At 39.2% G+C, this 22,652-nt stretch overlaps 2 protein-coding genes across 3 annotated transcripts in view; both read left to right on the forward strand.

Moving 5' to 3' along the window:
• Positions 1-3,847: 3,847 nt before the first annotated feature.
• sostdc1a (sclerostin domain containing 1a) lies at positions 3,848-8,575 on the forward strand. The gene is made up of 2 exons (XM_028471039.1): positions 3,848-4,091; positions 7,625-8,575. Exons 1-2 carry the CDS (start codon positions 3,908-3,910, stop codon positions 8,068-8,070), a joined length of 630 nt encoding a protein of 209 aa, XP_028326840.1. The 5' UTR covers positions 3,848-3,907; the 3' UTR covers positions 8,071-8,575.
• Positions 8,576-9,593: 1,018 nt separating this feature from the next.
• The window catches only part of crppa (CDP-L-ribitol pyrophosphorylase A), a 43,987-nt gene continuing 30,928 nt past the window's right edge, over positions 9,594-22,652 (forward strand). Inside the window, exons 1-5 of one of the 2 annotated variants that reach the window (XM_028471768.1) lie at positions 9,594-9,969; positions 11,105-11,372; positions 11,989-12,030; positions 17,123-17,272; positions 22,208-22,312. In XM_028471768.1, the coding sequence (XP_028327569.1) occupies positions 9,740-9,969; positions 11,105-11,372; positions 11,989-12,030; positions 17,123-17,272; positions 22,208-22,312 (795 nt within the window). In that variant the 5' untranslated portion in view covers positions 9,594-9,739. The remainder of the gene's footprint in view (positions 9,970-11,104; positions 11,373-11,988; positions 12,031-17,122; positions 17,273-22,207; positions 22,313-22,652) is intronic. The other variant, XM_028471769.1, reaches the window with a different exon arrangement.

Genomic DNA, 22,652 nt, shown 5'->3' on the forward strand with positions numbered 1-22,652 from the left:
TTGTGTATTTTTGCAGGTTTTTTTGTGCATATTTTTCTGTTATTTTGTTTGTGCTTTTGGAATTATTTTGTGCATTTACTTTGAGGGCCACACAAAACTAGAAGTGCTGCCAGTTTCCCATGTCTGCTGTTGACTGATGCTTTATTTAGGGAAAAATTAGTTTAAAAAATCCACACCGAGGCAGTCTGTGCATTTTCACTGAAGCATTTTCAAACGCAAGGTCAATCCAAGTATGAGAGACTTCCAAAATACCCGGCTACCTGTGCACAAATAGTAGACACGCCCCTTTCTTCATTGTACATCCCCTGCTGGGAACTCTCTTCACCCATGTTGCCACGGCGACCCCTCCTTCTTGGCTTTGTTTCAGGTGCAGTGCATTCCTTTTGACACACCTCTCATTGCAGCATGCGGGCGCTTCCTGCTCATGCACACTCTCCCACTGTGCTGCCTGTCACTGTGCTGTTGACCCAGGTCACTAAAGGTCAAGCCTATCACATTTACCTTTCAGCCTCCATTCACATTCTCCCAGGAGGAGCCCAGAGGCGCGGTGGAAGTGTAAACAGTCGTCCTACAATTTGCGTTCGTGCTGTCGGAAGTGCAGTGAATGAGGCTCTGGTGTTCCTGTTTGAGGATAAACAAAGCAGAGAAGGACATAACAATAACAACCCAGGAGCATTCACTGAAAGAAGAGATAGTTCAATTCAGAGTCTGGAGAAGAGGATTTATACTTATTTACAAAGACTTTTCCTCTCATATTCCACTTTGTTCAGCCATGGGAGAAAACATGGCTTTTAGTTTGGTTGATGGCTATGAAACATGCACAGATAAACATACTGGATATAGCTTGCAGCCCATTGATCAGCTTATTCTGTGGAAAATCTTGTAATTCTTTAAAAAAAAAACAGCTTTGATCAACATAATAAATGCAGAAACCTGAAGACTGCATCATTTTGGTGTTTCTGTTTTTTCAGTTTCCTGCTCAGTGCCACACCTTTTCAAATTAGCAGCCGCCCTGTGATTTTGTCCATGTGGTTTGGTGATATATTATAAAGAAACTTTAGTGACAAACGCTAATTCTAATACTTCAGAGTATTTATGTCTGTTGTTATTGCTTTTGTTTGTGTTGTAGTTGTTGAAATGTCTGTTTTGTTGGTGTAATGTGATTATTTTTTTTATTGTATAAATTGTATTGTCATTGTGTAATTTGTGGACCCCAGGAAAAATAGCTGAAAACTTATGCTTAAGCTAATGGGTATCCTAATAAACAAACAGACAAACAATGCTGTGTCACCCGCTTCAATGTCTCCACATTTGTCACCAGACTGGCTTAACTGATTACACCCCACAATACAATATGCACAATTGCACTCAGCTCAAAATAGTTGATCCTTCCCCAACTCTTCCATTGTCTTCCCTGACTCCCTCTTCCCTGTTCCCTTCCCCCTAACCAAGGTGTAACACTGCCCTCTCTTTTTAAATTTTCCCTTTTATAAAGTTTTTCTTACCCTTCCTTAGGGGGGGCTGGTGAAGGTCACAACTATGCAATAAAATAAATGTATTTATTTAATTGCAATAATAAAACATAGTTGCCATTAAAAGATGACAGTGGCTATCTGTACGGTTGCCTTATCAATATACTGACATTCTATCCGTACGCAGCGCCCCTCATTGGTCAGTTAAGGTCACGTGACTAAGACAAAACCTAACCGTAAACATAACCCTAACCCTAAACATTGTTGCAATATAGGGTTATAACCTAACCTTAACCATAACCATAACCATAACCTTAACCATAACCTTAACCTTAACCTTAACCTTAACCCTAAACCTAACCCTACCAACGCTACGTACGTGTACTTCGGTAAACGTACCAATAGCACAGGGAGTTGTCCTTACCGTGCAAATAGACACTTTTCATAAAAGATTGCACTACATATAGTGTAGAGTTTCAACACCATGTGCAGAAAAGGTGAAAAAAAACCCCCACAAAAACAAAAAACACGCTGTGCACTGTGAAAGATCACCAAACCCATAAATTGTCCAACATATTATGCATTTTAACATTCTGTTTAATCTTAATTATTTATTCACTTGGGAAACAAATGTCCTTATCTCTAGATTGGCTTTTCATTTTATGAAAATAAAATATTTGATTTTGTCTCATAAATCTTATTTAATTTCTTTATTTTTTGGCAGAACTGATTTTACATGCATGTATGCATTTATATGAATTAATGTATGCATGTATTGTTCATTCATTCATTCATTCATTCATTCATTCATTCATTCATTCATTCATGTGTATGAAGTCTTGTTGCAAAGTGGTGCAATTCAGTCTCTGGCCTGAAGGGCAATAATGTGCCAGTGTAAAATTCACTAACACGATCAATAAGTAAATGAATATACAGTCAACTACAGCTGTTTGTTTTTTCATTCACCTTTTTTCTTCACTGCTCCTCTCTATTGTTCTGTTGATTATGTTTTAAAACTCACCCAGAGAATTCCTTCAGTCCCAAAAACCCTAAAAGCGCGCTTTTGCGGTGAAAGACCAAGCATGTAAATTATCTTATGTATCGGCTTTCATTTAAAAGAACCACAATTAGTGTCTCTTTACAAGGCACGCGGTTTCATAGCAGTAAGACAAGCCACGGCTGAGTGTTTGCCGCAAAAGTAATTACATCCTTCTGTGTTTTGTTCAGCGGACACACAAAGACTCCAGTTAGTCTGAGACCTCGGACCATTACACCAGTAACTGACAGAGACGGCAAAGACGGGCAGCAAATTACACACAGACTGGATCTGATTTCATTTATGAATTCAAATGTCTGCGTGTGAGAGACAAACCTCTGAACTATATGAAAGGGCAGAACAACTGTTTTACACTTATTTTATGTATCATGAGTCATGACTTTGCCCTGAATCACATGCTGTATCCTACCTACCATACTATAAGCTGTAATACTACAACCCTGATCAGAATCGGCAGAAATACTGAGAATAAAGACGTTTTTGGACAGAACCTTCATGTTGGGATTGTTGCACTAAGAATCAATTAATGCTAAGCTAATTTGAGTTCCTCCTAGCGGCTACAGTTCATTTTGTCTTATTTTTAAAAAATAATATGTTATGGTTTTCTTCTATTCAGAAAACTTTTTTTTTTTTTTTTTTTAGGAAATTCTCTTTGATCTCCTGCTAACTACCAGTCTTCCTCAGAGGCATGTGCTGATTGCTTTGATGTGTCCAAATGGGTTCTTTCCCCTTGTCGCCAGGCGGTCTCTGGAGAAGAGAGTCCCAGGTGTGGCCCTGGGAGAGTTCAAATGTTCCCTCGTCCCTGCTGAAACATCAAAGTGATCAACAGACGCCTCTGAGGAAGACTGGGAGTGGAGAGTCAAAACATGTCAGGAGGAGATCAAAGTACATTTCCTGAAAAAGGGTTTTTTTTTTAACTCTTTGAAAAGTATGAATGTAGATTTGTGTCTTTATTATTCAATCAAAGAAAAAACTTTTCAACCAAAAAATTACTTCAATCAAAAAAATATTTTCACTCAAAGAAAAAAAGTGTTCAAATGCAATATATAGATGTGTGTGTGTGTGTGTTCAACACTTTTTTCTTAGATTAATTTATTTTTTTTAATTGAATTAAAACAAGTGTACTCATATAATATATAAAAGAATAAAAATAAATAATGAAGACGCAAATCTACCTCCATATGTTGAGTTTGACTGCCCTGTTCACTATAAAGGCAGGGGCGGGGTTAACTCCCTTTGATAACCAATCAGAGAGTCGAACAGGGACGCACCTGAGATGCTGCCAAAGCCTGAGAGCTTATAAAAGGCTCCACCATCACTGCTCTGTCTCCAGAGTTCAGTAGAAGTTCTCTCTCCTCCACAGCCCTTACGTTCCATCATGCTCCAGACCCTCGTCCTGCTCTGCGTCCTGTTGAGGAGCTGCCATTCCTTCAAGAACGACGCCACGGAGCTGCTGTTCACGCGTGTGACCGCGGCGGCACCGGACGTCACGAGCAGCGAGTCCCAGAACCGAGCACGGAGCGGCGGCAGAGCAGCGAGCGGAGGGTCGCACGACAGAGCCGGTGAGTCGGTGAGGGACCAGGGACCAGGGGCCAGGGCTGCACTACGGGCTTATATCGAGAAAAGATGCTCAATCAATCCATCAATCTTACCATTATTAATTGAATTTAATTTTTATATTTCTATTCTATGAAACAAGCATGCATCACCTTATGAGATGAATAAATGAATACCTTGAAGATGTTCATAATGGATGAAAAGAAAATTGATACATATTAACAATACGATTATCAAAATATATTGAAAAGCATATCTCCTTCTGGATCAGTAAAGTAGATCAAGTATCATAAAAGATGTGCTAAGTTGAAAAGTTCTTACTAAACTTTACCCTCGAGCAGCGATTCTCAACTGGTGGGTCAGGACCCAAAAGTGGGTCGCGGACCTGTACTGGGTGGGTTGCGGACAGCTGCTCAAAAATAAATAAATACTCATTGTCTCACATGTTGGACTTCTTATTTTATTTTGAAAGGCACGCTGTGAAATGCATGTTGCACAGGAAAATATATACCTAGATTTATGTTTTTTTTTAAAAAAAAAAAAAAACATTATATGTGTGTTTTCAATAGGTAGGTCCTATTTTTGAGAAACTAAATTTGATTGGTTAAATTCTTGAAAAAAAGAAAAAAAGTGCGTCATGATTAAATGATCGTGGCAAAATGTGGTTCTCAGGGTAAAGCTTGAGAATTCCTGCTCGAAATGGTTTTAAACCTATGGCGCATGGACCACAAAAGTTCCCCTAGAGGGTACAGTTCGGTCCGTGGAAAGACAAAGGATAGAAATATATCGAAATCTGAATTTATCATAGGTAAATTAAAAACAAAAGTTGTTCATGTCCTGATAAAACATGTTACTCAACTCAATTGATGTGGTCTGTAATCTTTACAGACTTTAGGTTGAATCAAAATACATTTTTGATTTGATATGGAGCTATTAGTTCTAAGTCAGATTGTTTCGTTGTACATTAATACAAGCGTAATTGTAACAAAGGATTATATTCAGAAAGAAATTTCACAGTGATTTGCTGAAATCATTGTAATTGTTGATTGCTTTTGGTTGTCAAAGCCAGTAAAACAGGACACGGATTGTTCTTACTTATATAAATCATTAGATGTAGCAGAACATCGTATGCCAATCAGTTGGAAAATAGTTTCAAAGTTGAGTAATTATCATCAGATATGGATTTTGAGCTGATCTGACAAGAAATTAATCTTAAAAACCCTAAATGTTAGATTATTTGCTGAATAATGTGTTGTTGGTCATTGTAGGAGTTAGTCCTGTGTTGGATTGAAGACCAGTCTATGTTCACATGATCTGGCGATTTCTATTAAATAATTATAACATAGGCTCTCCCTATCATGAACACATGAGGCGGATCAATGATGATTTTCCTGCTAAAAGGAGAAAAATGTACAGATCTTGAAATATATTTTGGGTCACTTTTCATTATAACTGCTCAAGCCATTTATTATAAAGTATTGACATGCAACTGTTTCTTTAATTAGTGGCTTGCCAGAGATTATGAGATGTGATCATTTTCATGAAAATATAGTTATTGATCCTCATGGATGGTATAAAAAGAAAAAAAAAACTAAACAGAATAACTCGAGGTGGAGTGCAGTGGTTTTGGGTTCTCCAGCATTTGACCAATGTTCATGCTGGTAGACTTGCTCTCCCACCTGTTGCTCATTGTGAAATATCAGTAGAGGTTAAACACAAACACAAAAAATTCAAAGCTCTAAAAAAAGCATACATTTCCATCCACTCATGCATTTTTTCTCTCTGATTTAAGACTAGTTTCTAGCAATACTGCTGCAAACAAATGTTGCTCTGTAATATTATCTGTGAAGCTTGGACTGATTTCCAGAGTGCAGGATTAAACCAAATGAAGTGAAGTCATGAATTTATTTTTTGCCATCACAGCTCACTCATAGAGTGTCTCCATGATTATACTTTCAGTTTTCTCCATCGTAAATAGCTGGAAAAGTTTGTTAAACACTCATTGTTCTTTATTAAGATGCAAAAATGTAAGTAAAACTTGGAGACTTTACATTCAAACATGAAGATTGTTTTGTCTTTTTTTAAATAATATGTTAAGGTTTCATTTATTCAGACAACTTTTTTCAGGAATTTTACTTTGATCTCCTGACATGTTTCGACTGCCAACTGTCAGTCTTCCTCAGATGCAAATGCGGATTGTTTTGATGTGTCTAATGAACTACACTCTTTGAAAGAAAAAGTGTAGCTTTGCTCTCTAGTGGAGATGTTGTGATATGACAAGAGAGAGAACTTCCTAAGTCTGAATCCAAATTGTTTCTTTTTTATATAGTCAAGGTTTGTGAGCCACAAAGTCTGACTAAAAGCGGACTTCTGTTAATGTGTGTGCATCTTTACATTTTTGAAAATGTTAAACGTTCAATATGTTAAGGTTTCATTTATTCAGACAACTGTTCCTCAGGAAATCCGCTTTGATCACCTGACATGTTTTGACTGTCAACTGCCAGTCTTCGTCAGTGGCGCCTGCTGATCGCTTTGATGTTTCCTTTGAAGTTCCCTTGAATTATGTGTAATATACCAGATGTTTCTTTATGCTTTCTTTTTGAACATGCCAATATTTCATTTATTCAGACAACTGTTAGATAGGAAATCCACTTTGATTGCCTGAAATGTTTCAACTGTCAACTGCCAGTCTTCGTCAGTGGCGCCTGCTGATCGCTTTGATGTTTCCTTTGAAGTTCCCTTTGAAGTTCCCTTGAATTATGTGTAATATACCAGATGTTTCTTTATGCTTTCTTTTTGAACATGCCAATATTTCATTTATTCAGACAACTGTTAGATAGGAAATCCACTTTGATTGCCTGAAATGTTTCGACTGTCAACTGCCAGTCTTCATCAGAGGCGTCTACTGATAGCTTTGATGTGTCCTTTGGAGTTTCCTTGACTTCTGCATAATAATTATTTGTGGAATTATATGTTAAAAACTCTAGAAACAGTTGATTGTTTCTGTGCTTTTTGCTTTCAACAGTATCTCAAACCTGGGGCTGGGTGATATATCCAGATTCAAGATATATCGAGTTTTCTATTCTTGGGATATGAAAAATTACAATATCGCCTATATCGATATATACATTTTTTTTTATATCTTATTTTGTTTTGAAACACTTGTTTTAGGAATAGCTGCTTTCACTAATTTTCAGAACAGCATGAAAAGCTCAGCTTGATGGATTCTATGTGAATTCTAACCCATACTTTCCCCTAAACAAGTCACACTACAGATCTCACTCACACGTTCTGCCCCTTATAGGACAAAAAGACTAAATTGGCAAAATATTGATCAGCTGTTCGTTAATAAATGTGTCTGTGTGGCATTTTGTATCAGCAAATTTAACCCAGAATTGTCTTTCTGGTCAGAATTTATTTAAAAATTAAATTATCAAGATTTATAGCTTATATCACCATGTTGAGGGAAAATATTGAGATATGAGTTTTGGTCGATATCGACCAGCCCTACTCACACCTCGTTTGCTTCTTTCCACAGATCAAAGTCAAATTGGGTGCAGAGAACTAAGGTCAACCAAGTACATCTCGGACGGCCACTGCACCAGCATTAACCCCATCAAAGAGCTGGTGTGTGCAGGCGAGTGTCTCCCCGCCCAAATGCTGGAAAACTGGATCGGCGGACCCCACAGCAGAAAGTTCTGGGGCCGCCGGAGCCCCAGCCAGGCCTGGAGGTGTGTCAATGACAAGACACGCACGCAGCGCATCCAGCTGCAGTGCCAGGACGGCAGCGAGAGAACATACAAGATTACGGTCGTCACCTCCTGCAAGTGCAAAAAGTTCACAAGGCAGCACAACGAGTCGGGCAACAAGTTCGACGAGGTGGAGGTGTCGCCGCCACAGCTGGTGCACAAACACAAGTCCAAAAACAAGAGGAAGTTAGGGAAGACCAGACTGAGCGAGAACTGGCACGAGACCGAACCTTGAGAGCGCGGGCACAGACACAGACGGACTCTAAACCCTCAGGAGGTTTGTCTCAGTGATGTGAGGACATGACGACCACATGTTACAGAGGTGGATTATCATCACAGCGTGGATTGATTGATGTGACGCTGGTTCCTCACAGTGAATCGAGAGCTCCAAAGGATGTACCAAGAACTTTCAATAGTTGAAAATAATGTGAACAGGACTGCTAAGCTGTTACATTATGCCAGCTGTTAACATTGTGCATGCACTCCTTTATCCATGTTAAAACAGATTAAGATCTGACACCAAAAGACTCTAAGAATCAATAAACTACACCCTGTGTAAATAATGACAAATACAGTACAGATTTCATATTCATACTGACATTTTAAAGTACAGCCATGTGTTAATTTTTTACCTTTATAAGATTTATGATGTAATATATTTTCTTACCTGATTTATTTTTTGGGTTCAGAAAACACGAGTCATCTGTCAATTGTGTAATAACGTATAAAATAAATATTCCTCCTATAATCACGTGTTTTTTCAGTTTATCATTGTTTGTAGCAGTGCTCAAGTGCTTGAGGGGAATCAGCGTGAGAACTGATGTGCTGATATGTAATACTTCACAGTTTACACCTCAACCCATCATGTCCATTGAAATAATCCCACATAATTTAAATTACTATCTGCTTCTTAATCAGTTTGCAGCTGATGTAGATTCTCCATTTCTTAAAAACGCACAGGCCATCCTTTTGGAGTGATGTTTGTTTTAGTGGGTTACATCAGCTTTTGAAGAGAACAAAATATAAATCTGTTTTCTACATTTTGAGAGAAACAAACTTGTTTTTAACATGAAGAATAACCCAGGAGAAGTTCACTCAAGGCTGAAGATCATCTTCCAGTAATGAGAACAAGCATAAATACAATCAATCCTATTTCAAATTAATGAAGTTTTGATAATGTTGACAAACAAGGGACACCCTGGATAAGCTCCCAGTCCATTGTAGTATGTCATTTTACACCAACCTGTATTAATCTATGTTGTGAGTAGCACTGGGTCTCGTTTTTGTAACACTGATCTTCTTCCACATCAAAAACATGTAATTTAGGAGGCTGTTGGTTGTGGTAAATTGCTTGGGCACTACTCCGAATACACACTTGACATGCTACCAGTACAAAACAGGAAACCAAGATGCACATGCAGTCTTTAAATACAGTACATTTAATCTCACATACCTGTAACACCTTATAATTGCTCACATTGTTTAGTTAGTAAACTGAATTGGATGGAGAGAAATATATTGGCCTTGATCTTGGACATTATCCATTCATAATATATTTATCTAATTTGAAATATTAAAACGTCAGTGCAGATTGGATCCTAAAAACCATAATCTAAAATAAAAGAAATAATAAATAAATAAAAATGTAAACGCAAAATTCTCAGAAAGTTTAAAAAAAAAAAAAAAAAAAAAAAAAAAAAAAAAAAAAAACACACACATTTGTTTTACTGTGAAAATCTTCCCCGGTAGTGTTGGTTGCCTTGGTAACTTCACACGCGACGGTATCCTCTGACATGCGTGAAGTCTTTTTCCTCCCGCCCATCAGCATGGCCGATGTTTAGCTTCAACAGCTTTGACACCGACACAGACACATATGCGATACTCCACCCGTATGCCCCGCTCACATGAAGGGTAGTCAACGTGAACCGAGCAGGCCCGCTCAGCCGGGGACTTTCCCAAAATGTGAGCCCGAGAGGAGTGACCCTCAGTTGGCACGGCTCTGCGTTGACTTCCCGGTGTCTGTGGTTCTGCCAGCCGGCGGCACCGGAGAGAGAACCGGACTGCACACACCAAAGCAGTTCTGCTTGTTTATGGGCAGGCCGCTCATAAGCTACACCATCCAGGCGTTTGAGAGGTAGGAAAGTGTGGAAATAAAATAACAAAGGCTTATATTAGAATAAATTCAATTATTAAATTACCCCAATGGCTCCACTAACTCCTCTTTTAAGTCCTGGGCAGAAAGTTGTTAATGCACCTTTCAGGTTCAGAAGTGTCTCTTTATGACATTTATGTGTGGGTTTTTTCATAGTTAGGAGGAAGTGCTGCTGTGAAAATGCATACTGTCTATCATGGGATTATGAAACGGTCAACTATTAAGTGACTTTAATTTATCATTTAGAAGTCTTGTGGGGAGAAAATAACATTTCAATAATAATTTTTTAGGGTCTCAATAATATTCACCCCTATTTGGAGACTTTAATCAACTTACATGAACAGTTCTTTGACTGATGGAATAACTGAGACAAAAAACCCTTCTCACACCCAAGTAGAGAAGTTTTCAAATGGCTAACCAAAGTTGTTAATCCATATCTTTCTTGCTATAAGACAGCAATGGCATCCTCTTTAGCTTCAGGGTCATTCCGTTGTTGTTGATTTTCGTACATCTTAATTTTTTTTTTCCGTTTTCAGCTTTGAATATCTCAGGAACTACATCATACCGTATAGGAAACTGCAATTTGGTATAGTAATAAAGCTCCACATACTGTCTCACAATATACAAATAAATCTGCTATATATCCTATCTGGTAGACATGCCAGCTCCTCAAAATTGGAAAAAAGTTTGTCGGGGTTTGGAGTTCAAACATGTGTGGATGCACGGAAACCGTCATATACCGCCCTCACTAAATTGGCCATACCTCAAAAGGTATTCATACGATCAAACTAAAAATTGACAGTGTGCTTATTGAATAATCACGGAACAATTGGTAAAAATGTAAAAAAATGTTTAGACTGAAGCGTGTGGGATGTCCTTAAAATTAGTTGAATTGACCCTTCAGGCTTGACACAGATGATGATTCATGCTATTTAATACATATTTGGTGCCTTGTAAGCTTACGTTTTATGGTGAAGTGAATCTTACCTTGAGAATTTTGCTTAATTATAATTTTTTTTTTTTTTAAATGTCGGCCTGTCCGTTTTTTTTTTTTTTTAACTCGAACACCTTTACCCAAAGGTTAACCTTTTTGCCTTCGCCGCTCTGTTCTCCACAGGGTGTCGTGGATCCAAAACATTGTAGTAGTAGTTGCCAAAGAAAACATTGACTTGATGATGGATATCGTGCAGCGCTTCCAGCACACAAAGGTTCGGGCGGTGCCAGGCGGCTCAACTCGTCACAGGTCAATATACAACGGAGTCTTGGCTCTGGGGGAAGAGGAAGAGAAACCTACACCAAATGTGGTCATCATACACGATGCTGTGCGGCCTTTTGTGGAGGAGGAGTTTTTGCTCAGGATTGCAGTAACTGCCAAAGAACACGGGGTCAGTACGTTAATTTAATGTTCTATGACTGCTCTCTGGCTATGTGGCTCCTTACACAACACAATGATCTCAAAATGAACCTCTTGGCAATCTTTGCACTAGTGTTGATGTAAATCTTTATGTGTCTGTGTTTATGTCAACATTATTGTGATTTACTCTTTTCAATTCTAACAGCTATGATTCACATTCTCATTAAAGAGTGACGTCATTTGGCCTCATGATGATATTCTTCCACCAGGATGGATCTTATTCGTTTTTACCTCAAACAATAACAAAGCTGCTGTTAGAAACAAGTCAAAATGTTTATTTTCAAATGTTCACACTTCAGCAACCTAACATTTGTTTTGTTTTCTTGAAAATCAGACACTTTTAAACTAGAACTGACCTTATTGGACCACATCGTAATGGTAATGTAATATATACAACATTCATATTTCAAACAGTCTCTTTTAAAATGAATAATGGGTTTCTGTTAAGTTTTGTGGGTGTCGAGAAATGCACGATATTAAAGCTGCACTACCTGATTCTTGAACCATGATAGAGGGGCATGGCTGAATTCGAACCGTAAATCCCATCTCCCACTCTGATAATCCCTCCCTGTCTCCTCCTGTCACAGAAGTGCACGAAATGGCGCACGAGAGCTGAATGTACACTACAGGTAAAACACGTCACCATGAAAAAGGATGCACACAAAATATAGGAAAATGGAACATTAGATTACATGTCTAGGACGAAAACAGTGACTTGCGCATCCAAAGTTAGTCCAAGACTGACAAGTGACAAGTTTGCATTGTGATTACTTTCACGATATACTATATGATGCTAATAATATATATTTTTGTTAATTAAAGAGAATAAATCAAGTACCCCAGCTTTAAAGGGGCAGTATTATGAAAAATGTACTTTATAATGGTTTTGCTACAGTGATATGCATTCCTTTAGCCTCATTCAGAGGGCCAAAGTTGAAAAACTTCTGCTTCCTCCCTCACTTGCCATTCCACATTTTGTAAAAAGTCAGCTCACGCCCACTCATGCATATGCATGAATGCCCAAAAAACAGCCTGTTTTTAGAAGCGGTCTGAAAGTGACTTTTCAGAGTGCTAAAACTCCAGAAAACAGGTGAGTATGGGAAAATAAACCTCAAATACTATGTTGTCGGGGTTCTTAGAACAATTGGAGATGGGTGAAAAATAGCATAATACTGTATCTTTAATAACAGCATCGCAACAGCCTATTCGTTTATAATTGAGGCAAAAGAAACTTTTGAGCGAGAATTTCAAACTTAGTCATTTGTTTGTGAGGAAATCCCAATCAGATGATTTAATAGATCAACTCTTGGATTACCTACAGCCATGGCTGGACGATATGGACCAAAGTCCACATGTAAACAGAGCTCTGAAAAGTGCTTTAAAATGTAGTTATGTGGTTAGGCATCTTTAAAGTTTGTGTAAAGCAAATTCAGCCATTTTATTCTAAACACATCAAATAGGTCATACATGTAAAAGCCATTCAACCATTTATAATTTAATTGTGGAGCTAGGCTTCACAAACTATGTTCCAAATTTCTGTGTTCAGTATTTAATGGGCAGGTCAGAAATCATAGCCACGTTACGTAACGGAGCCATCATTAGCATAAACCCAACCCTGCTGCTGAAGCACACCAAATTTCCGCGGCCTCCAGCGGGCGCAATTTTGCCCTTCTCCAAAAACAAACCACATATTTGGGCTAGGGAATAAAATGTGTCCGCTGGTGCCACATTTTTAATAAAATTAGCACTTTTATACACCGCAATTTTGTTTTTCGTCTCTAGTGGGCGTAGTTCTGTCTCTACCCGGGAGGGATGCACATATTCGGACTCGGACGGAGAAGACCTTTCCGCTGATCTGAGCATTTTTGGATTTTTCCTAAGTTTATTGGTCTTTCACACTGCTCTCTCATAGGGTTAGGGTTAATAGAGGTTTTTCATGTCATCTACCCTGAAGTTGCCATTCTGGCGATATTGCAGCAGCAAAACAAACCGCACGCACACAAGCAAATCCCAAATTTTGAGAGGAAATGAATTATTGCCTTGTTTTTGGCTGTACCAATCGGACAGACCGTGAAAAAACATTTAGAGTTTTATAGACTGCCAAAAGTTATAACAAATCAGGGAGAACAATGTCAAAAATGATCAGAGGAGAGGACATGCTTGTGGTTAGCAAAGCTAAACCAAGATCTACGAGGCAAAAATCAGGACAACATCCAAATTTGTTCGCCCCATTTCTTGTCAGGTAAGTGAATTGTTGATTGTTGATCTTAACTAATTTTCTAGTGTGGTTATGATAATATAATTCAGATCAAGCTACTGCATGTGGCATTATTGACTTAATATAATCACATTTAATAGCCTGCTACAGTAGCAACACAGTTCCTAAAATGTAGAGCTAAAATGTGCTGTGTTCTTTGTATTCCAGGTAAAAGGTCTGAACTTTTACCGTAATTGCAATACTTACTTTGGCCTTCACAGCACATCTGTTGGTTCCAGCACCTCTAACTGACACGCCGTCAACGTTTAAGAGAGAAGTGCTAGTTTTTCCATGATTTTGATACCTCATTTTATATACTTAGTGATTTTTTTCATCTTTCATATTTGGGTCAGTGGTCAATGACACGTTTCTGTGGTGTGACAAACTCGTAACACAAATTTATTTCTGCTTCATGCGGACTATAAGAACGAAACAAAGAACACAAAAGTCAATATCTTTCAACAGAGTAAAACAATTTTCACTCAGACCTTTCTCAGTGTAGCAACGTTAATCTATCTTGTCATGAGCAGAGTCTCATAGTGACGCTTCATCACTCCTGTGAATGCTGTTTACCATAGTCAGAAAGCTTGTTTGTAATGATTCAATTTAAGGCTCATGAAACAGAAACTCTTCTACGCAAGCCCAAAATTTATGGTTTGTTTATGTGTGTTTGTTTGCTTTGTGACAGACTTTCGCAATGAGCGTGCTGGTTTTAATCATCGACAATCCCCTGAAAAGCGGAAGATTACGTCTTAATATTGCAACATATGGCTATCACAGAGCCGTTTGCTTTTCTTTAATTTGTTCCACTCTCATGCTCGCCGCTCCTGGAAGTAGTCTGCTGTCAAGATGAAAATATTATTTCAAAAATGTTGATTACTTTGAAGCTCAGGGGAGTGAATTACAAACTGTGTGCGTGCTCGAGCTAGGATAGATCTATTGTTAGAATGATGAAGGAGGTGTTTGCACATTTGCGTGAATGAGCATTGAAAAGTTTTATTGAATAAAACGTCATTTCAACCTTGTGTTGGCGTAATTGACTACAGTCCTGTTATTTAAATTCTCCTCATAGATTGCAGTTGTTATTTATTTTGTAAGAGTCCAGTAAGAAAACTTAACTCAACTTTGCTTGCTGTTTATTACAGCTTTGCCAGATGTGACCATTTAAATTAGAGATGCACCGAAATGGAAATTATTGGTTGAAACCGAGAAGCAAAAATGAGGAAAGCAAGGCCGAAAACTGAAACAGTGTAATTCATTATTAGTTCCATTGCATTCATGGCTCTGAATGTGTACTACAAACCTCACTGAAATAAAAAGATTGCAATTGTATAAATTGATATTAATGCTTCAAAGAAAAAATCAATTAAAAATATGAAAATATTTATTTAGCGCTGACATTCCAACAATGCACAATATAAAATAAAAAATCAAATGTTTAATTTGACCTAATTCATACATTAAATAATAATGCACAGGCCTATAACTGACTGAGCTCCTGAAAGTGAGTTACATTAAATATGTTCTCTCTTTAAAACACAAAGGGGTGGATTCACTAAGATCTGAGATAAAGGGTGGTAAACCAGGTGCGTCCCTAAATACTTTGGTGGCGCTGTTTCTTCTCCTGCTGTGGGGAATTCACTAACATTGCGGCACTAATAGCTGCGCGTATAGACGTGGTTGAGACCGCCCTATTTAAATTAATATTTTGCTCATTTAACGTGGAAAGGTGAGTGCACAGAAGCACAAAATTACATTTGAAGAAGTTTAATTGGAGGCAGGTGGACTTCTGTCTGCTGCACAAACATTCGATGTTGCAGAAAATAAATTTAAAAAAAAAAATGCTGTTTAATAAACTTTAATACCCAATGTTATCCCCCCCTTCCCCCCTCCACCCTCCTGTCAGCACTGTAACTTTGCTCTTTTCAGTCCATGGAAAACATCATCCTGCAGGTCTGAGCTCCTGAATAGTGCTGTGTCACGCACACTCACGCGTAAATTGCGCAGCTGATCAGCTGATTCTGGCTTGAAGCTCCTGCCATCAACGCGACACAAGAGTTTGAAGGTCAAAACATTGAAATGAAGACACAGAAGCTCACTGGAGCAGTGTGTACGGAGCTATATCCATGGTTGAATGGGTGAACAGACCGGTGTCCGTGTTGACGGCCTGACGTCATCGTCAACAAAGACTCTGATTGGCTTTCATCATGCGAAACAGCAGCAGGAGTTCAATATTTTCAACTCTTGCGAAAGTGCGGGTGTGCGTAAAATCGGGAGCGCGCTCGCACGGCCAACGCACTTGACATGCGAATCGCACTGCCGCACTGGAAAAATTTTGCATTTGGGATGCATCTATCCATTGACTTTTTATGTAATCTGGACATACGGACATTTCGTGACGCATCCGGTGTGAACACAGCATAACTTCGCTCCAGGGGCTGAAGCTATCCTCAGCTGTGTGGTTAACTCCTTTACTTCACAGCAGTCATTAAGTATGACATGGGACTCCGGTTTAATTCAACAGCTGCAACGTTTATTTTGCCTATCACAATGATTAAGAAAGTTAGAGGGCCACACACACATGATCCCGAAACATGGTACCGTTGGATTTTCTGCGAGTCTGTTTCAGGTAGTACCAAAGGAATTCAGTCAGTACCTAAAAAAACCAACCTGAATTCATATGATCGGATTGGTGATCGTTTTTTTTAAACTCACTGATTGGTGAACAGTGATCGGCCCAAAAATTTGTAGTGAATTGACATACATTTTGGAGATGTTAATATCATCAGTATAAAATTAAATATCCTTTAATTCCAATAGGAACAAATTAGGTTTTAAATGAAATTCTTTAGTTTATTCTCTTTTACAATCAGGCCTTGCAATACCAAATATGGTTCCTCCTCTGTGAGTGTTGTGTCTGCAGTGCGTTGTGCCATCTTGTTCTTGCCACCACCGGTGACTAGTTTAAAAAAAGAAACTTTTTTTTTCACCAAAAGTCCAAAAAAGGAATTTCCACATCTTTAGACATTTTATTGGCTCAGGATTCACAGGATGAACGAGAGTAGAATTACAAACTACTGCTCGTAGATCATAACATGGATAAGATGCAGTGATTTGCAGTGATTTGTTGCTTTCGCAGACAGTTTACATCCTCTCTCAATGTTGGAAGCATTTTGATTTCTGCATAAAATCCAAGTGAACCCTTCACACACTGCAGATAATAAACTCTTCCTTGCGTGTCTCCATATGGATGCTTGCAAACTCATGGATAAAGAACCCATAAATTGGTTTTAAGGGGGAGTTTTCATTTGTCAAGAACTACAATTCAGCCTGAGAGCGAACTCTGTTATTACTGCCCAAAGTGGCTGCTTTGCATGCTTCACAGAGTATAGCCTGTCCTTTGAACTGTTCCTCAATGAGACAATTTCTCTACATTAAAGCCAAACTTCTTTTTTTTAATTCAGGCCGCAGGAGCCATTCGACCACTGGTTTCCACGGTGATAGCCACAACATCAGAGGGTTACCTGGCTCATTCTCTGGACAGAGCCAAGCACAGAGCCAGCGAGATGCCTCAGGGATTCACGTATGACATCATCTGTCAGGCCTATCAGATGGTAATGCCTCCCCTGTATTCAACCTCTACTCTACATATTACAGCTCTACTCTGCTATAATAAGTCATGATGTTAAAATAAAAGAAATCTACCGAAATACTATCCCTTATTAAAGAGCAGGTCCTCTGCTGTGTTGTGTCACCATGGTAACAGCCAAAAATACTTACTGATTTTTACCCATTTGGTTAAAAAATACAAGGAAAAATCTCACTTGGACTCAACATCATGATCTTGAGCTAATTTAGTGTTGATAAACTATGCTATTTAAATAATTGCTTCAGTCAGCTCGAAAACTGTGACTTCTGCTGGGCAACTTTTTTCACAGTGGGGGGCCACAAAATGTCTGATCCGAGGGCAACATTGTTAACATTAATAAATAGTGACGTATCTGAGCATTAATACCGGAAAATACAAAGGATGTTGTCATTTTCAGTTTATTTCAGTGGTCGTTAAGTGTTTTTTTGTTGTTGTTCGTATGTGTGTTTTCGGAGTGAAGTTGTGTATTTTTGTTGACGTTTTCTATACTTCTCTGTAATTTTGTGTATCTTTTTAGTCATCTTTTGAGTTATGTGTATAGTTTTGTATATTTTTCTATCATCTTGTGTATTTTTATTGTCGTAAAGTGTGTTTAGAAGTGTGTTTTGCATTTACCTCGGAGGCCACTGAAAATTGTTATTCTGAGGGGTTGCAAGTTGCCCCCTGGCCGCCAGTTGCCCATGTCTGATTGTACTGTATCTACTCCTCTCTCAGCTCAGCTTTCATAAGTTTTCTGTTGCAGTTGATGTACCCTCAATACACTGTACCACAAAAGGCAACTTTTAATGCTAAAAACAAATTATGCCAGGGGTCAGAAAACAGACACACTGAACAAACAAAAACAGAAAGAACAGAAACATTTCGAACCCCCTGGTGTAGAGCTCAGTCACCGCAACAGATGCTGTAACACAATGGGATCATATCGTGATGACATAATCTGTATTTAATGAGGTCCAACTGCAGGATTTCTCACTAGATGTCAATAAACATGTCTAACTGACACAGAAACCATCCTTTTAGTTTGGATAGGCTCCAGCACTCTTCAAATAGGACAAGGTCAATAGTAGAATATAAATTTCTTATAAGTTGTTTATATTTAACTTGGTAAAATCTTTCCTTCAAAGGATCTTCTTTTGTTCATTATGAAGACAGTTGTTAAATGTTGTGTTTTCTCTGATGGATAGCTCTGCACCCTACCCATAGGTGTCGGTTATTTTGGATAAAAACCAGGAACAAGTTGACAGTTTTTATGGACACACCTCAAAATTCATTTTCAAGTGTTTTCTTTGTTTTGGCTCCAGGAATTTATCCTCCCAACTCTCACGATTTACAAAGTCTTATTCACCTGGTTGGTAGTTGTAAAAGTTAGCGACCACACTGCGTTGTACGCCACTTTTTGTAACTATGTTCTGATTGTCAAGCATTGGAAACACTGTGATATGTTTCTTCTGACATTAAGTCACAACAGAACCATTTTGAAGAGGTAAACATCACCGTTTGTTACGTATACAACAATCTGTCTCCAGTGACAATCCATCCACGTAGTCAGCAGGAATGATTTATCCACAGTTAGCGTAATCAAGAATGTTATTTTTCTGCTACGCATAAATAAACTAAAACAATATCCTGGCATGCAGGGATTTCTGTTTTTGTCAATTACAAACTTAGTTCTTTTATGAGGTTTGATTTGGTATCATTTTTTTGCACTACAAAAACACAGCTTGATTATTTCATTTCAGATTTATTGTGCTGGAGCACGAAGGTGAATTGCTAAATTAATATTTTCAAATATTTTGGGAACTTAATGCTCTTTTGAAAACAAACTTGACTCTTGACTTGATTAGTTGAATGTTTTATGGGTTTAAAAGTTGCAATAGATGGAGTGTTTTTGTTCATTATTACCTGTTCATTTTTAGATCTTATCTTTTTGTGAACTTTTAAAATTGTCTAAAGAGTTTTTCTTTTGGCCACTTAGGAAAATGAGGTGACGTTAGGACTGCAGAGTTGGGAGGTCGCTTGCAGAATGTGGCGGTCAATCTCTGTTTCCTTTGAGGGAAGAGAGGGGAAAGTGTAAGGTATCTGTCAGCTTAGGACTGTAGGTCATGCTCTGGCAAAAAAAAAAATCTCAGAAAGAATTAGCAGCTTGACATCCATTGAGAGCAGAAGAACTCGGGGCAGAAAAGACAAAAAGGGAGACACTTTATCCAGTCCCCAGTGAGGGCTTTTGTACCATGAAAAATGCTAAAGGTTAAATTACCTCAAGACCCAGAGCTCATCATCTGCTGTAAATCCTTTCTTTAACACCACAGCGCCTAGAATATAAGACCCCTCTCTTTTATAGCTTGATAAAATATTACTCAGCTATAATCTCAGGTAGCCCCAGTTTGTCTTTGTAATACAGACAAGTTAGCTCATCGCCTCAGTCCAAACTTTCATTTGATCTTCGGGAGTTGAGCTTTCTCAGCATTGAGCCAACACACAGATTAAAGGATTGCAGCACAAAATTGCTCCATTAGTGAAGTGAAATACATAAAGCATCATCAAACTGGATCAAGGGAAACTTTTTAAAGCAGTAAAAGAAGATGTGTTGGCAACAAGCTGAGGAACACAACAAGACTAGAGTAACAAATGTATATTTATTTTGAAAAGGCACTAATGAGTCTTTATTCTTTGTTCCAAAATGTACTAAAATGTCTTTTTTCTAACTATTTTTTCTACATCCTCTCACAGCAAAGAAGTGACAGAAATAGACTCAAAATTAAATAACTTTTAATATTTCACTAAATTGCTAGATGTACGATCGTCTTCATACAGTCTATGTCCTCTGTTTAATAAGTAACCAAAATTAATTGGAAAAAAAACAACTATATCAAAAGCTTAAAGTTTTAAACCCATAGATCTCAGCAGACGTTGTGCTTAGTAACTGGTGATGATGACGTAACTTCGGAGTTCCTCGTCACAGACGACAAATAGGATGACGACATTTTCGTTACCCCAGCTCGGGCTGAAGAGCCCGCAGCCTCTGTCGCCTCCACGAAGGGAGGGAGCAACCCAAGCCTCTCCTCTTTCCAGCTCTGACATGGCGGATGTATACAGACGTGCCACCACCCGCCTGTGCCTCCGGGTCCAGTGTTGTGCAGTTCAAGCCACCGGGAGAGCGGTGAGGGCCATGGTCCTCCAGGAGTGGGCCCGCTGGCTCGACCTGGCGAACCAGTCAGAAGAAGAGAAAGAAGACATTCTGGACATGCCTGTTGTCCCAGAGGGAGTCTCTGGCTCAGCGCTGGCAGAGGTGCTGCGAAGCCAAAAAGAAGGACGACAAATCTCTCCGCTTTTGCCTCCCACAGAAGGCCTCCATCTTGTCTCGTCCTGCTGGCTGCAAGGCTTTCCTGACTCCTCAGGGTGCTCAACCGTCAGGACACTGTTCTATGGCTGGCCCACAAGGCCCACGGCCCTGGCTACGGCTGCGCTGGCTTCGCCCTCGCACCCCATCCAGGTCAAGAAGAAGAAGAGGGTGACCTGACGAGGTCACCCTCGGGTGACCTGACGAGGCGTCTCTCCTCCGGGGAGTCGGGAGGTGAGCCCAGCTCACGGTACTGCCTTGGGTGTTACGAACAATAATGAATAAATAAAGAGGAGTAATGTAAAATGGAGTTCGCATCTCCCCCTCCCCGGTTTAACTGCGTTCTACACTCACAGGCTCAGGGAGAATCAGCCCGTGTCCTGCAGGAAGAGATCCTTTCGTTTTTGGACAGGGGCGCAATTTTTTTTGTTTCTCCCACACTGTGTCATAGTTGGTTTTACTCCAGGTATTCTCTGGTCCCCAAATGGGGGGGGGGGGGATTTTGCCCTTTTGGAGGGGTCATTCACATTGTGCCTCGCACTTTTCCAACCAGGAAGTTTCATCCAATTCAGGACATGCGTTTGTCTGCTCGGGCTTATGGCTTTGGCCATCCTGGTAACCCGCCTCAGACACAGCTTTAGACGGTGGCGTGTGGGCTGGATCCAGTGTGTACCAGGGTGTTGGTACTGCCGTATCCCATCTTTCTTGACACAAGCAGTGCCTTTGGGCACCGTCACGTCCAGGGAGGTTGTCACCACGAATGCCAGCCGAACGGGCTGGGGCACGATGTACCCCAACTTTGAAAATTCCCAGAATTTTGCAACCATACCTGCGACAGACCGGTGTACTGTGCAGTGTGTACCAGGAAACCCCTGCAACCCCGTGTCCAGATGAAGCTGGTATAGAAAATGGATGTATGGATTATTTAAGTAATTTATCTGATTACCAAATTGATAAACTTCTGTGGTCATAATGTGAACCACTATAATGGATTTTCATAGCCTATTATAATCAGTAAAATACTGTTTTATATAACAAATAAAAATTGTGGTGCAGCATGTGGGTATAGTGGATAAAACAAATGCTGGTACACTCTCGGGGTTCAGACCTGGCACCATTCTGTTTGCAGTTTGCTTGTTCTCATCATGATTTTGTTTTTCTCATGGTAAAGCAGATACAGTAAATGGATTGTGCATTTTGACCAAACACTGAGTCATATTACCTATTGGCACAAATTTGTCAGTAAAAGTACTTCAAACTGTTATTATGTTGTTATTATTGGTAATTAAAGGCACTCTTTTTCTCTACTGCGTATGACTGAGAGGGAGATTTTTAATCATGTTAAGCTGTTGAATGTTTTCTGTTGTACTTTTTGTTCATGGAAAACACATTGAATTGCCTTGTGTATGAAATGCACTATACAAACTTGCCTTGCCTTGACTAACTTATCTTTATCTAACACTGTCATGGAAACAAGATGTTGTTCCATATGTTCTGTAAGTACCAGGAAAGATGGTGTTGCCCACAGCTGCTTCTCTTGTGCTGTCTCACCTTTTCCAGTGCAGTGAGTCAGACTTTGAGTTTGGAACAGAGTGTCTCCATCTGGCTTTGCAGTACTGTGGCACCAATGCCAAGCTCATTGAGGGTCCGCCAACTCTGTGGAAGGTGAGTTAGGTCTGACCCTGTTGGGAGGTTCTATGATTTTAGTAGTTCATCAACTCATGCATGATTATGGAGAACAGTTGATTTATTATTACGTGTGCTTCCTCTGATTGTAAATGGCCAGTGGTGGATATTATTGGCTTTAGGGTTCCCATGAGATGCACCAGTCTGGTCAAATGATTGTCATTCAAATTAGAGAGTCTGGGTTGCCAGTTTGAAGCAGTGGTTTTTTAGAAGTTGAAATGTCCATATTAAAATATAAATCAGCACTTACAATAATTTGACATAGATTAAATTTAATCTCCAGCATCTAGTCCCATTTTAAACTGGTCCAACATAATGG

The sequence above is a fragment of the Gouania willdenowi genome, chromosome 16, assembly GCF_900634775.1.
Source record: "Gouania willdenowi chromosome 16, fGouWil2.1, whole genome shotgun sequence".
NCBI classification, from domain to species: Eukaryota; Metazoa; Chordata; class Actinopteri; order Blenniiformes; family Gobiesocidae; genus Gouania; species Gouania willdenowi.

Bases quoted from the DNA above. Each gene is read 5' to 3' on its own strand.
- sostdc1a (XM_028471039.1), top strand. From the start codon at position 3,908: ATGCTCCAGACCCTCGTCCTGCTCTGCGTCCTGTTGAGGAGCTGCCAT. The intron at 4,092-7,624 runs GTGAGTCGGTGA...TTCTTTCCACAG, and splicing joins AGGGTCGCACGACAGAGCCG to ATCAAAGTCAAATTGGGTGC.